Source organism: Rhamphochromis longiceps, linkage group LG13 (genome assembly GCF_057381845.1).
Source record: "Rhamphochromis longiceps isolate RC_006_pf linkage group LG13, R_longiceps_female_GT1.1, whole genome shotgun sequence".
NCBI lineage: Eukaryota > Metazoa > Chordata > Actinopteri > Cichliformes > Cichlidae > Rhamphochromis > Rhamphochromis longiceps.
This window is the reverse complement of record NC_140569.1, coordinates 8,700,373-8,713,230: the sequence shown is the minus strand read 5'-3', so window position 1 is coordinate 8,713,230 and position 12,858 is coordinate 8,700,373. Positions and strand designations below refer to the sequence as shown.

At 40.3% G+C, this 12,858-nt stretch overlaps 1 protein-coding gene and 1 long non-coding RNA gene across 3 annotated transcripts in view; one reads left to right on the top strand and one right to left on the bottom strand.

Moving 5' to 3' along the window:
• Positions 1-4,101, bottom strand: part of meis1b (Meis homeobox 1 b) — a 77,295-nt gene extending 73,194 nt beyond the window's left edge. Inside the window, exons 1-3 of one of the 2 annotated variants that reach the window (XM_085427386.1) lie at positions 3,410-4,101; positions 1,465-1,685; positions 239-380 (exon numbers count right to left, since the gene is read on the bottom strand). In XM_085427386.1, the coding sequence (XP_085283512.1) occupies positions 239-380; positions 1,465-1,685; positions 3,410-3,421 (375 nt within the window). In that variant the 5' untranslated portion in view covers positions 3,422-4,101. The remainder of the gene's footprint in view (positions 1-238; positions 381-1,464; positions 1,686-3,409) is intronic. The other variant, XM_085427385.1, reaches the window with a different exon arrangement.
• A 150-nt stretch (positions 4,102-4,251) lies between these two features.
• On the top strand, positions 4,252-12,348 carry LOC146655332 (uncharacterized). The gene is made up of 3 exons (XR_014914269.1): positions 4,252-4,435; positions 5,999-6,292; positions 9,016-12,348. It is a non-coding gene; the product is annotated as an uncharacterized LOC146655332 (long non-coding RNA).
• Positions 12,349-12,858: the final 510 nt, after the last annotated feature.

Here is a 12,858-nt window from a genome sequence, read left to right as displayed (position 1 = left end):
ATTAAATTCACATACACGCATTAAACGGAACACTAGTTACTTCTTCGCAAAGACAGTGCACAATATGAAATTAGAACATTGTAAAAATCGCGTTAATTTGAATGGTAGATGTCTCTTTAATTCATTTCAGTGCAGAATTAAGTGTAAGCACAAAAGCCAGAATTGCACATTTCGGACTGTCAGGTGAGAGCTCACGCTGCTCGAGCATGCAGATTAAGAAGAGTCAAAGTTTCCTGACCTGTTTTGCAAACACTGCTATGTCTTCATTGAAAGATTCCGATGAACAAACGTCTCCTCCCGCCACCCCGGGCTCTCTGGGGGTGCAAGTCGCTAATTCACATTTCTCAAAAATCAGTGCAAGCAAGGGGAACAGGGGGTGCCTGGGAACACACACAATAGCAAATGTCACCAGAGAGAACAGCGCCGGGGTCAAGACTACTCCAGGCTAGATTTAGCCAGCCATGGTACTCTTCAACAACTCACCCATGGGGACTGCTGCTGCAGCCCATGCTATTATATTATGCAGAGGCTCGGAGAAAGGCTTCAAACAGCGGACAGACTTTTGTGATTAAATCTAGGCGCGCCTAATAGCATAAAAGCTTTAGAGTCTGTCAAACAATTTCTTGCACAGGTCTCCGTTTGCATCACAGGCGTGTGTTTGTTTGGCAAAGAAAAAGAAAGAAAAAAAACTCGACGGTTAAATGTGCACACATTTATTATTTATTGCTCAAGTCCTTAGAATAAATATGTGCAGCCTGGTAATGCGGAGGTGAACGCGCTACCTGAAGTTGTGCCACTGTGGCAAAAGGTGGTAAAACTGCAACTGGCCTGAAAACGCTCTTCTTAGATTTTAATAAACTCACGTAAATTAATAAATGATTTTCTTTGAACAGTTTTTTTTTATTTGCGGAAGCTTTGCAAATTAATACAATTAATTCAAAATGTTAAAAAGCAGAATCTATTTTTATTTGCACTTTTTTTTTTACTTATAATAAACGGCAGAGCTTTAAATGGAATATAAGCGGGAAAACTTGGGGGTGGAAAAGGCTCTGCGTATAGGTGAGCTTGTTTCAGAAATATTCAAGTCAAAAAATAATTGGAACAACGGGAGATTGGCGAGTCTTCCAAGTACAAAAGATATTGCTATATCTTTCACCCAATAGAAACACGCAACAGACATGACTGGACTGAAAAGTACAACACTCCAAATTATGCCAAAAAATAAAAGAGCAGGAGAAGCCCGCTTAGCCTCTCTCCTCCCCAGCGCCTCTGCATCAGTTTGGGTTCCAGTGTGTCTTAAACTCTTCACCGGGACAGATTGCTGTCCCTGGCATCGAGCCTGTGTTTTCTTTTGTACGAGGCTGATTTTGCACCCACTTGCCCACCCCAGCTGGCCCCTCCAGGCCTGGATACACGCCTGCCCGACAGAGTGAGTTTCCCCACGGAACGAAGGCGTGCACCTACCCGTATATAGCGTCTTTATCTCTCTTGAGAGCGTCGTTAACGGAGGAGCCCATACTAGGAGGCATGGTGTTGGTGTGGGCGGTGTGCGGGTACTGGTGAGTGTGCATCTGGGGACCGTGGTTGAGGTGAACCGCCTGCATGGACCGGGCGCCGTGCGGGTCTCCGTACATGGTGGTCGGGATGCCCACACCGTCCATCCCGTAGTGGGGCAAGTCTTCGTACTGCACACAACAAACACCCGGGTCAACAGTGAATATAGACGTACAAGACTATATTAGACTGATTAAAACTTTAGTGTAAAAACAGCGAAGTGTAAAAGTGAGTAGCAGGCGAAGTAACACTTGTAGTGTTGTTGTTTTTTCTTCTAAGAAAAAGTTCGGTCAAACTGAAGAAATAATTTAATTAATTTTACAAAATTAAGAACGTGTTTTTAAAAAAATCCAAAATTTTCAGGTACACATACGCTTAGCTGCCCTTTTAAAAATAAATGTTCTTAAAAATTGAGGAGGGGAGAAAAACAAACAAATGTAAAGCAAAAGAGAGACAAATTCACGTCTGTGTTTTTGATTTTATAATCAGAGAAAGTTTTAAAGACTTGAGTCTAAAACTGAGTTGTCTCCAGTAAGAAAACTGCACTGATAATTCTGAAGTGCAAGCTAGTTTTTGTTCTCGTCTCATTCCCAGTGACCCTTGAAGCCCGGAGGAAAAACACATATGAATTATTCAATATGTTCGAAATTACTGGGAGTACAAAAACTGTAGCAACACGGCTCGGTTATTATTATCGCCATTAACCAGGCGGTTGTTGGGCTTTAACACCATAAACCCGGAGTCCTGTGTTGTCACAGTGTACAACAACAAAAGTCTTAAAGTTGTTAATTGCGGCGTTTCTCATTTTAAAGGCTCGTAACTGTGCAGCATGTTCTTACTTATCAAGCACGCTATGATTAGTGCAAACAAAACTAAACAACACAAGTCGCGTGCTGTTTTTCATGTTGTTAACCGAAGGTGAATATTCAAACTTTTTTCATGCGTCGCTTTTGAGTGAATTTACCACCCAGCCTTTACGTTTTGGTTTGTAACTACTCAGAAATGTTGCTTCTGGTCTGAGAAAGGTCAAATTAAGCAACTTATTTGAGGTTTGCTTTTTCATATACAAGAAAATATGCTTGAAATATTAATGACGTTCTTTTAGACGTGACAAACAAGTGCCGGTGGAAGAGTAAAATGCATTATCACTTAAGGCTGAGCATGTCGAGCCTAAAGGCAAAGAGGTGCAAACCCCAGCGTGGTGTAGCCCCAGTGCCAAATTCTGCAGCTAAATGTGTCCAGTGTCCCTAACATCCCCGCTTTTACGCTGTTTATTATCCGTGTGAAGATTCAGCTGCTGCTCTAAAGAAAAGAAGTCCCTGGATTGTGCGAATCAGAGCGTTTGTCATCACCTCGTTATTAGGGAAAAAGTGCCTTACTTGCTCGAGGCTTATTTTTTGCATATTTAAACACATTCTACGACGTGCCGTCGATTGACGAACAACCGACGGAATTTTTATTTTGATCGTAAATACTCGATAAGTAAGCTTGATGGAGCAGTCAACAGAGAAAAGTAGAGATTTGTTTTGCCTCCATGCCCTCCCCCATTTTGCTTCCAGTAACTGGCCTGTCATAACTAATCTAAAAAACACAGCCAATGTGAGATATGATCACGCTCCCAGTGTCTCTCACTGGGCCGGTTTGTGGGACAAACGAGAGCGACCGTGCGTAATACCGGGCCAAAAACACGCCAAACATGAAACCGTCCCTCCGTGTGTCAGAAAGACGACAGAAACTTTCGCCGCGAATGTGTGTCCGTGTGGGTATGTGTGTCATTAAGCCACGTTACAGCGCAGCATAGCATTCAAGCGCAGCAGACTTGGAGAAACTTTTTAGGGGGGATTGCCCTACGTACCCGTTGCGCCATAACCCTCCTCACTCCCTGATCGTCCTTTCACTTTAGGTAAATCCCCTCTGCGGCCAGGGTGGAGACGAAATAAAGAAAGAAAATCCAAATAAATGAGAAGATGTTTCAGCCAAAATCCCGTTTGCCTTTTCTTTTTTTCCACGGAACGATGAAGCCAGCTCCCGCTTTCTGTGCAAGTTTAGCCCAGGCGCGGCAAATAGGTCCTCGGCTATCCTCGGGGCAGCAGCACCGGGCTCCTTTTCCAAAACCAGGATGAAAATAAAAAAGCCCCTCAAACAAAACTGGCGACTCTCATGGCTTTTTGCCACTCCGCCTGTCAGTCAAAACGCGAGGGCTTGTCAAAAGTACCGGATGAATGATGGTCCGACGTGCGTCTCCACGGGATCGGCACCACCTAAATGTTAATGGTCACAATCACAGTTAAAAAATGAAGCAGCTCTCCCCTCGTTTTCTTTGATCACTCTCGGCTCCCGGCTTGATTTTCTTATGCAAAAGCGTCTAGAGGAGATCAAGAGGAGGTGGGGTGATAATTCTGGCTTAGGCTTTCTTAAAGGAGCCACGATCGATGCTGTGCGCGTGTATGCGTCTGCATGTGTGTGAGTGCGTGTGTATGCGTGAGCCGCCTGCCCGTTTGTGTACAATGGATGTGTGTGTTGAGCTGAGGAGGAGCGGAGGATCTGGACCAGACTGCCGAAACCCGGAAGTAGTGGTGGCCATAACAGGTCGCGTCTCTTACACAACGCACCGGGCTGCAGCAAGTCGTGCGGAGAGGAGGGGGGGTGGGAGGACCCTGTGAGCCCAGCCAGCCAGCCGCACTGCGAGCTGGAACAACACTAAACACAGAATATTCATCTATGACTTCGACTTCATGTCTCATCCTCACAAACTGACTTTATTCTGCAGTCTGGAAAACACGTGAATTCGGGACTGACACGTCCAGCACCCACTTCTCTTCTTATAGTTTGTAAACGAGTTACTGAACCAACTTTCTACTCTGAAGTGAGCTGTTCTCAGGTACGTTATTAAGAGCCTGTAAGTTAATAATATTTTTATAATGAAAGAAAATGAGCTGTAGAATAAAATAAGTCGAGCTCATCCCAGTAATGTTGCAGTCAACCGAAGCCTCTGAGAGGCTGTCATCATTCTTTATGCATGAAATCCACTGCAGCCAAACATCCAGTTTTGCAGGTTTTCGGCCTTGCAGCTCGACTTCTGTGCAGTCGATTTGCTTCCCGTGTTTGATTTTATAACTGAAAGACTAGAAGCAAACAACATATAAAAACCTTGGAGAAATTGTCCAGTCTAAATAGAAAGAACAACAAAGCAACTTTAAACACGTCATTTGGAACATTTATACTTATTTTAAAAGTTGGTTGCTTTTCAAACGAAAGCAGCTTAATTACTCCGGATGTTGATGAGAGTCGTCATGAGAAAAGGGGATACTGAAATAAGTATATAAAACATTAAAGTCGTCGTCAAAGCATCTTTTATGTCTAAATAACAGTAAACGTTATCCACTTTTCTCCCCCACAGTAGTGCCGAATGGGTCGCTCCAGTCAGCCCGGGCTGTCCAATGGCAGGGAGGCAAAGAGATGGGAGCCCCCTATTGGCTCCCCACATGATCGATCCCGAGCTGATTGATCGGTTTTAGGCCACATTGGCGAGGAGGTGCAAAACAAAAAGTCGGCCGCGGATACATAACACACACTTTACGCTTCTGTCAGCTTATACAGTGCGCAATTTAGCCAAAACTCAAAATATCTGACCAAGACACCCCCTTTCCTCTCTACCTTTCCATTTACCCCCCTACCAAACACACACAAATTTTCACATCTCCAACTTAATTACGTCCCTCTAAACGCACTTACACTTTCACTTAACTTTCCCTAACCAAACAGAACTACTCCTAAGATATGATAATGTCTCTCCTCTCGGAATCCTTATTAATTTAACTTTTGTCTTTTTTATAATGAAGCGTTCACTTGAGTTTCACGATTTGCCGTACAGAGATTATAAAAGTTTGGTCAAATATTTATGAGCTTTAATATATGAAAGGGAACTTGGATTCTTGAGGAATTTCAGAAAAGTAATGATACCACTGAATAATGTCTGGGTATAAATTAACCAAATTGTTTGAATTTTCTATTTTATCTTATTATATATGATTCCTCACCGGGAGGAGAAGAACTACAAATCTTATTTAATTTAGCTGATATTTTTTAATTAAAAATGAACTTTGATTACCTATTTCTACATAAATATTAATGAGATATTCCGTGGCATATGAAGAAATATAATAAAAACGGATTAAGGTGGACATGATTAGTTTTAAGAGATAAGCTATTAGTTTTTTCCCCCTGAAGTTACAAAAGGATATTTGCAGATTTTGTCACTCTTTGTCACATGACGATGACCGACACAACTTTTTCATTTATTTTTCAGCCCATCACACGTAAATGGAGAGTGTCTAAAAGATCCATTTTATCTCCTGATTATGCTCATGAGGCGTTAAGGTGTTGCTGGTCTGTGACAGCCTGCTTTAAGTTTTTTCACCCCTCTTCTTTTTTCCCCGTGCAGTGCGTCCAGTCATCGATCATCTGCCCCGATGCCAGAAACGGTGTCATAATACGATAATGCGGCTTCACACATTCAGCGGTGATTCCTGTGGTAAAACCCGAGCGTTAGGATCCGATGGGACAGTTTTACAGGCATGAAATGACTATCAAAGGCTCCCGCAGTCTGGCCGCTGAGGCTTCGAGGCACGGACACAGGGAAGCCAGAAGGCACGGACTTTTACGCACAGAACACGGGATCAAATAATAAACTGTGCTGACTTGTTTTCGTCCACTTTGCTGATTTATTTATTTAATGGTGAGTAGAAGTTCTCATTTTCGCATTTTCTTCTTCATTTTACGGCAAAGCAAATAATTAGTTGTAAGAATGCCACATGAATATTCACGTTCAGTTATTACTAATTAAAGAGGATGTTGCGGTTAAAATCAGCTTTCAGCTAAATTTATATTTATTGGAATACAAAAGATTATAATGCAGCTCACCTACACGGAATTTTCGCGAGTCATTGGGAAGAAGTAAGGTTAAATCAACATGAAAGGGGGTCACATTAGCACTTGTTCACTTTAAAAAAACTATAGCATTATAAAGCAATTAAGCTACGTCAATTAGCATCCATAAAAGCAAACTGGAGCTCCACTTTCTCTCTCGGAGCTGTTCCTTCGTTAGGGTCAGCGCATTTTGGTATCCTGAAAGAGAGCAGGGGGGCAAATACCGTCACTTCTGTTTAATCCGCTTTGCGATGACGATAATGCTTTGAGTCGTTTCAATAAAATCAGCAGGTATTACTTTCAAACCACTGAATGCAAATTGACCGCATGTTTGACTGCGGAAACAAATGAAAGCGTTGTTAGACGGCCTCTGCGTCTTGACTCGTGCAGAGTGAACACAAAGAGAAACTGCACACCTTATGCACTACAAACACACGCTATACTTAATTCGGTTAAAACTCAAAATGCAGAGAAGGAGTATCCAAAGTGTTTATTCCAAACTATGTCAAGTTAATCGCGATTATTTTTCGCTTTTTATGTAAATATGTAAAGAGAGAAAAATGACTAATTTGAATCTTAGCCTAATAAATAACAAACGAAACCCCTCCAGGTCAGAGATATGAATCATGGCTTGGCTCTTGGTGATCCCTTGTATCACTGCTTGTCTGTAGCTGTTTGAAAAAACAAGGAGCAACTGGCAGCCTGCGGAGTCAAACTGAGGTCAAACTTTTTGCAGCTCCGCAGCTTTGCGCCTAAACATGTTGGGATCTGCAAAAAGGCCATTGAGCCTCTCTGCTTTGTGTCACTGCTTCAGAACACAGACAGACCTGCTGCAAAGTTTTCACAGTTTATCTAATTTTATGCAACTACTAGTTTATTAACGCCTGTCAGAAAACCCAACAGGATACATTAGGGCGCAATTAGGTTCTGTGAGCTCCAGTTAGAAACTATTCAGTCAGAAAAGGGCACTCATTTTTTTATACAAGTAAATCATTTATTTTGCTTATATCTGATTAAAACGTTAGTGCAACAAGAAATAATATGATGTAACATGCAGGTATGACTCATTATAAAAAGGCTAATTTATTATACACACATTATCCAGCATCGTTTATAAAATACTGATCATATATGAAAGTGCAGCATTTGTTTTTATATGGTCTACAGTTCGTTTTAATCATTGTAAGCGTGTTTGGGCTGTGATTTATGTGAAAGCTTGGTGCTTTTCTTTCTAGAGTGACACTAATATGTTTGCAGTATAATTAAGGTGCCCAAACATCTTGGTAAATACTTTGGCTTAGGTAATGATATAAGCTTGACTTTGGTATGATCACAGTATTTAAACGATTCGCAATATTAATTTCATGAAATCAGCTCAGGGAGTATTCACTCCTGCTGGATCCTGCGCTTTGGCCCAAATGTTAATCTCAGCTGCTCTCGCCTCTCACACACATTAATGCTTAATCATTTGCGCCTTCTACCGGAGTTGTTGGAAATTACATGTGATGCAGAAGGACGGGAGGATTCCTGACCAGATCATTCAAATAACATACTAAAGTCGCGCAGCGTAAAGGCTCTATTAAATTTCACGCGTTCTTCTGTTGCACTGTGAGCATTTTATGGTCCAAACGTTGGACTAAAGGCAGAATAAAATTGTTTGACTCTATAAAGAAGTGACTTGTCATATTTCTTGTCATTATTTATGTGAATAACTTAATATGTTAATAAAATATATAACGGTGTGAGAAGGATTTTGGTGCGTTGTCACTGATTATAGAGTGGTTGTTTTATTTTAAGGTGGATTAGAAATGTTGATATTACATGAACCAGATCTGCTCATTTATTGTCAAAGTGTCACAGGTAACATTTTAAGAGAAACACTTTTCAAATAAAGTCTTAAACATAACAAATCAACACTTTCAGTATTCAAACCTTAGATAAAATGTTGTGCAGAAATCACTCAGCTGTGTTTTTTAATAAACCGTCTACATCAAGATGTTACTAGGTGTAAGATTCTAATTTTCAAAATGTAGAAAGATATTCAAAGCTTCATCAAATTTCAACACTAAGGGAACTGCTACTGCTTTCTCTATGAATTGCGTTGATGGCAATGCATAATTAATATTAGCATGTGGATTAATGATAAACAACTGCAAATGACTGATCAAGAACTGACACAACAGCACCTTGGATCTCACACTCAAACTGCATAACACTTATGGATACATAATGTGATAAACAGCTGTTTTCCTATACAGTGAGAAGTGTGTGAAAATAGATGCACTGTTACATATGGCATATAAACCTCTAAACATGTGCGTTCAAGTGCGCAAACACAGAGAGAACAGGTTCCTGTAATGCTGCCCGTCAATTTTCACATTGTGCCATTGGTCACCAGGTCAGCAGCTCCACTTTTACTCTGAAGGGCTGCAGAATCTGAATTAACACCACAGGCAGATAGAGAGCTCACCGCTCTATCACACACAGACACACCTCCTTAACTCTCTCCCTCTTTCTGTCTTTCCCTCTCAGCGTCTCTCTCAACCAGCCCTTCCAGCAGCATTTGTCACCGGCACTATTATTTCAGGTGTGCTAATGGTGTCGCAGACACTTTTGCAGAGAGAGGAAGAGACATGATGAAGTGAAAAAGGAGGACAGGAGAAACTGAAGAACAGGAGGAAAAGAGTATCATCGGCATCATCATCATCACTTGAACTCCCCACTCCCTGTAACCCAAAAAAAAAAAAAAAAAAAAAATCCAGGGATGAATGATCTGAAAGGTGATCCATTCAGGGTTGGAGGGGTAAGGGTGGCTGCGGGTGGATGGGTGAGGATGAGCGGGGGCTTTTCTCACACCTCCCAGGGAGACTGTGAATTGATCAGCACCTAAGAGAGGGAGAAAGAGAGGGAGGGAGGGAAAGTGAGAAGAAAGGAGAGCGGCAAAGCAGAGAAATGAAGGATGACGATGAGAAGAGGGCGAGTGGAAAAAGCTGGGTGTTGGAGCTAAGCTATAAAACCAGGAGGGGGGAAAACAGAGTGATAGGAAGGGAGGAGTGAGGCAAGGCTGCAGAAGAGGTGTGAAGACTCATCTTTTTCTGGATGGGTGTGAGTTTAGGCCGGAGCAGAGAGAGGCCTGGGAGCACAGCATAGCCTAGTGGTAATAAACCAGGAAACCCCAGTAGAGAAACAGACAACATCAGCTATAAGGAAGCTATAAAGTGTTTTTAAAATCAAAATATAGTCTTCAGTCTGAGCTTGATATCTTTAAAGTTGATTGCTAGCTAGTTTACTCTTATATGGAAATCGGTTAAAAGGGACCGTTTCAGAAATTTTAGAAGTCATGTTTGTTTTTGTACATTTTATGAGATATTTAATTCATATAATACACATATCAAGGGAAATTCCAGTCCCCTTGACATATTTTGTTTTAAATTGTATAAAACAGTATTGTGTCCATAGCATAAAATGCAGTGTACGGTAAAGGAAACAGTTGGGTAATCAATTTAATCTAAATAGGGTTCAGTATTGAACAGCATTACAGCAAATATACAGATGTTTTTCTCAGGCTTTGCAGCCAAATTGTACTTTTTAAAAATCTTTTCTTGTACAGCCGTTCCTCCAGATGATAGCCAGTTTCTTGCCACAGTGGCTGCTAGAATAGAAAAACCCTAACCACGGCCAGTGTTGGCTTGTGGCTGTTCTTTATCTCCCAGGCAGCAGTAAACACATGGTCACTACAAAATGCAGCTGTAACATTCACCACAAAACCACTGTGAAGTACTCATATCGTATGTCAATGAAGGTGATAAAAGCTGCAGCTTTCCACTTACCTCTTTGACATGGCCACCCAGTTAATAGCAAACCAATTCATTTCTTAACAAAGTGTTTTGCAAAGTGTTTCAGAATTAATTCTGAGAGATCCCTTTACTTTGTTTTATTGCAATTGCAAAATAAAAAATACGGCAATATAAAACTTTTCATATATAATGTAAAAATGTGAAATCAGAACAATACTTAAACCAACATCACATAAATATGAATAAATCTTGAATTTTATTTTGTCATCCTTTACATTTTAAAGCATTTGATGTTTTCCTTATCACAGTTTAATTAAGATAAAACATGGAGAGACATATGCAACAACTAGATACAACATCAATTTACAGTAGGCTGTATATAAATATCAAGTTTGTTTTTTAAAAAAGTGTGGATTTCATTAGACTGTGATGCCTTCAGGTTCTGGCGTAACACCTTTCCAACAGTGAAAAAAGTTTATGCCCCACGCAACATAATTGTTAACTTTAGTTAAATATAGATACATTGTAATTTCCTTACAAAAGTTCTATTCATTCAACTGTGTTTTACTCCATAACTCCCCCAGGTCATCAATAGTACCCTGCAGTGGCCCTTTGCCCCCAAAAGAGGGCCCACCCCACAGTTTGAGAGCCACTAGCTTACAAGACATATTGTCAATATGCCAATGATCGTTATGACTTGGACTTCAAAATAATTTCACATTTGTTAGGAAAATGTTGAGATGAAATGTAGAGCAAATATTTGGCATAACAGGTCAGACGTGTGCACTCCAGTTCAGCAGCAGGGCACTCGTTCATCCCTGCAGCAGCGAATCAGATTACTAAACATACTGATTGACTGCAGCGGTTTCTAGTGAACCTACTGCCATCTCTTCTAAACAAAGTTATCTCTACTGAAGTTCAAGAGGAGGTCAGCGGTCAGCTCTCATCTAAGATCCTTTGTATACTGTATGACCCTAAGGATCCTAATAAAGAAGCTTTCAAAGCATAAATTCATCTCATAACAACAAATGTCAGCGATATGGTGAAAGCTTGCTCTACTGTGCACTAACTGTGGCTTCATAGTAAATGGAGGCAATTTAAAAAGAGAAAATCCACCAAGGTTTTTCAAAGAATGAGACAAACTTGTTTTCTGGGAAAAGTTTTTCTAAACCCACATGAAAACTGTCAAAGAATCAAGGTAGCGTGATTTGTTGTAAATGCCTTCCACTAAGCTTTTGTTAATTATCACATGTGTCATAACCATCAAAAGACAACAACAGATGACTTGGCACACGCTAATGTTTGACATTTCTATCTTTGTACCCTTTGTTCCGTCACTCTCTTTTTCCTCATTTGTTTATGACACATTATACCACACCTGCCTCCAATAATTAGTCTTCCCTCGCACTTTTCTTGCTTTGTCCTTGAGTTTCTAAATGCAGACAGAACCTGTGAATTACGAAGCCTCCGTTCTAAAAAGCCTCATATAGCATCACCTCTCGGGTGAGAATTAATCATTAATCTTTACTGTGCAATGTTTGGTTTTCTTTAAAACTATTTTTTATGACAGTTAAACTGTTCCCAGGAATGTAATGGGTTACAGTGATTTCTACTGAAACACTTATCTGCAAGTGTCCATTGACACTTATATGCTAATATAAAGACTCATTTGCACTCACTGCAGCTCATTTTTCCTGTACTTTTATTTACTATTAGTGATCACATATGGGTACAAAAGAAGACACATTAGACAAGATAAATATCTATAGCTGTGTACAGACATATTTTAGTGTAGTTTAAGTGTCAATCTCTGAACTCGAGTTTGCAAAAGCATCTTGGTTTTATAACTTCTATGGAAATGTACATGAGTACCATGTGGATACATTGGTTAAACAAATGAAAAAAGAAATGTGGTTTCTCCTCAGCAAACTCAAATAAAAAAATCTTCTGAAGTTACGGCTGGGAATACATGTTTTAGTCACTGAACATTTATGTCTGTTTTCTCTGACATGCATAATTTTAAAATACCACAACTCCTACATTTTAAAATGTTTTGAAATCAGTTTGAGCCTAAAAAAACAAAACAAAAAAAAAGCTGTGATCGAGTTTTCATTCAGCAGAAGAAATTTCATTTCGGATGACCCATTTTCAAATAAACATAACTAAAATGGAAAACAGATTCTAAATATTTCTGTCATTTAACAACAAAGACAGGAAAAGGGCAGCTGTGGCTGACCGCTTCTGCTTTCCGCACAGGGAAGAAAAAACTGTTTCCATCCAAAAGCAGTGACAGAGCTGATCAGTCTGGATTGACATGTGAGCAATGATTACACTGTGCCTGGATTCCCTCCTCACCACCAAACCACCAGAACTTCCCCTGCAGCTGGCTATTGTGTTCCTTTTATTTTCACCAAATTCTGAAAAATAACCAACGTATGAACATAAATGTGGATTAAACTCCTAAATAGTCCAGAATCAATAGACTGATACAGCATTTGCAGGTAATGGTGCATACATCTGTTGCTTCCGTACAATATTGACAAAATGCTCTTGGCAGTTGATTGCAGCTCATTTTAAA